This window comes from Perkinsus marinus, assembly GCF_000006405.1.
Source record: "Perkinsus marinus ATCC 50983 genomic scaffold scf_1104296968326, whole genome shotgun sequence".
Classification (NCBI taxonomy): Eukaryota; Perkinsozoa; order Perkinsida; family Perkinsidae; genus Perkinsus; species Perkinsus marinus.
The window spans coordinates 1-1,393 of NW_003203204.1; the positions used below are offsets into that span (position 1 = coordinate 1).

Here is a 1,393-nt window from a genome sequence, read left to right on the forward strand (position 1 = left end):
CGCAGTTGGTTCGCCATGGTAAAGAGCTCAAGAGCGTAAGTCTCGTGTGGTAGCGTTATGGTGCAGGAGTGATGGTAGTCGGAGTTACAGCGACGGGGAAGTCGACGTGCTCTACGATCCTCTCCAGAGCGTTGTCACAGCTTTGTCTGGATGGTTCGACGGACCCCGCTCACCAAGTGACCAAGGTTATGGCCTTGAACCCGAAGAGTATCTCTATGGAGGAACTGTACGGCAGCTTCAATGAGAACACTGGTCAGTGGTCTCGAGCCATTCATCGCAGTATTGATGTGAGTTTTCAGGGGAATGGTCGGACGGGTTGGTGGCCATTCTGGTGAGGGAGGCCTTGAGTGATACTTCCGATAACAAAAAGTGGGTGCAGTTTGACGGACCTGTGGATGCTATTTGGATTGAAAATATGAACACTGTGGGATGAACGACCTCAGTTCAGTACTCGAGGCAGAGTCCGTTGATCAGGTGCTGGATGACAACAAGATGCTTTGCCTGAATAATGGGGAGAGGATAAAACTCGCCCCGACCATGACGATGATGTTCGAGGTACGTTGTTACTTTGGTGGCAAGCAAGGCTGCATGGAATTTCATTCTAAGGTGAATGACCTAGCTGTAGCCTCGCCGGCTACTGTCTCACGATGTGGTATGGTATTGATAGAACCTGTTCACTTGGGGTGGAGAGCGCCTATTGATACGTGGAAGGAAGTATTCTCGATAGCGGCTCCTGAGGCTTTTAGTCGATCGTTATGCAGATACGCTCGCAGTCTTACCCAAAGTATGCTGCAGACCTGCATCGACATGTTGTTGATCTATGCGATGTCACGTTGCCGTTCATACGCTCTCACCTGAAGGAGGCTCCGGGTATTCCTAGTGTCGATGCTAATCTATGCAAGTGAGCTCATGCACGGCCGATGAATGCTGATGAAGGCAACCTGTTAGGTCGTTCATGGACTTGTGCGATTCCTTCGTCAACGACAGTAACGGCTTTGAAAGAGTGAGTATCAGTGTGGTGATCCTGATAGGTGATATGCCAATACACATTGATGTAGGTGATGCCATTAGAGCCCGAACAAGAGGAGCCGACAATCAAGCCGTCCAAGAGATCGGATGCCTCCAATGATAAGTTGTTGAGAATGTACTTGATCGTGGCGGCTGTCCGCAGTCTCGGTGGTAACCTGCACGAAACCAGTCGAGGGGAGTTCTTGGTAATGCAGCCTCGATTGTCGGGAGGGGCATCGCCGGTTCCCTAGGAGTTCATGAGACCCCATTTCGAGAGCATCTGTCCCGACGTGGTGGATTTCGATGATTTATATTCTGTAGCGGTGGATCCAGAGAAGGGTACTAGCTCGAGGAGATGGGGTTATAATGGGGTCCGCCGTCGACG

General features: G+C 50.9%; 1 protein-coding gene across 1 annotated transcript; it reads left to right on the top strand.

Annotated features, from left to right (window-relative positions):
* Positions 1-71: 71 nt before the first annotated feature.
* On the top strand, positions 72-1,259 carry Pmar_PMAR019383 (dynein heavy chain, putative; the record flags this gene model as incomplete). Its single annotated transcript, XM_002768430.1, has 7 exons — positions 72-252; positions 300-424; positions 475-555; positions 607-714; positions 762-901; positions 949-1,003; positions 1,059-1,259. The coding sequence occupies 7 exons, from the start codon at positions 72-74 to the stop codon at positions 1,257-1,259; spliced, it is 891 nt and encodes a 296-aa protein (XP_002768476.1).
* Between the last annotated feature and the right edge of the window lie 134 nt (positions 1,260-1,393).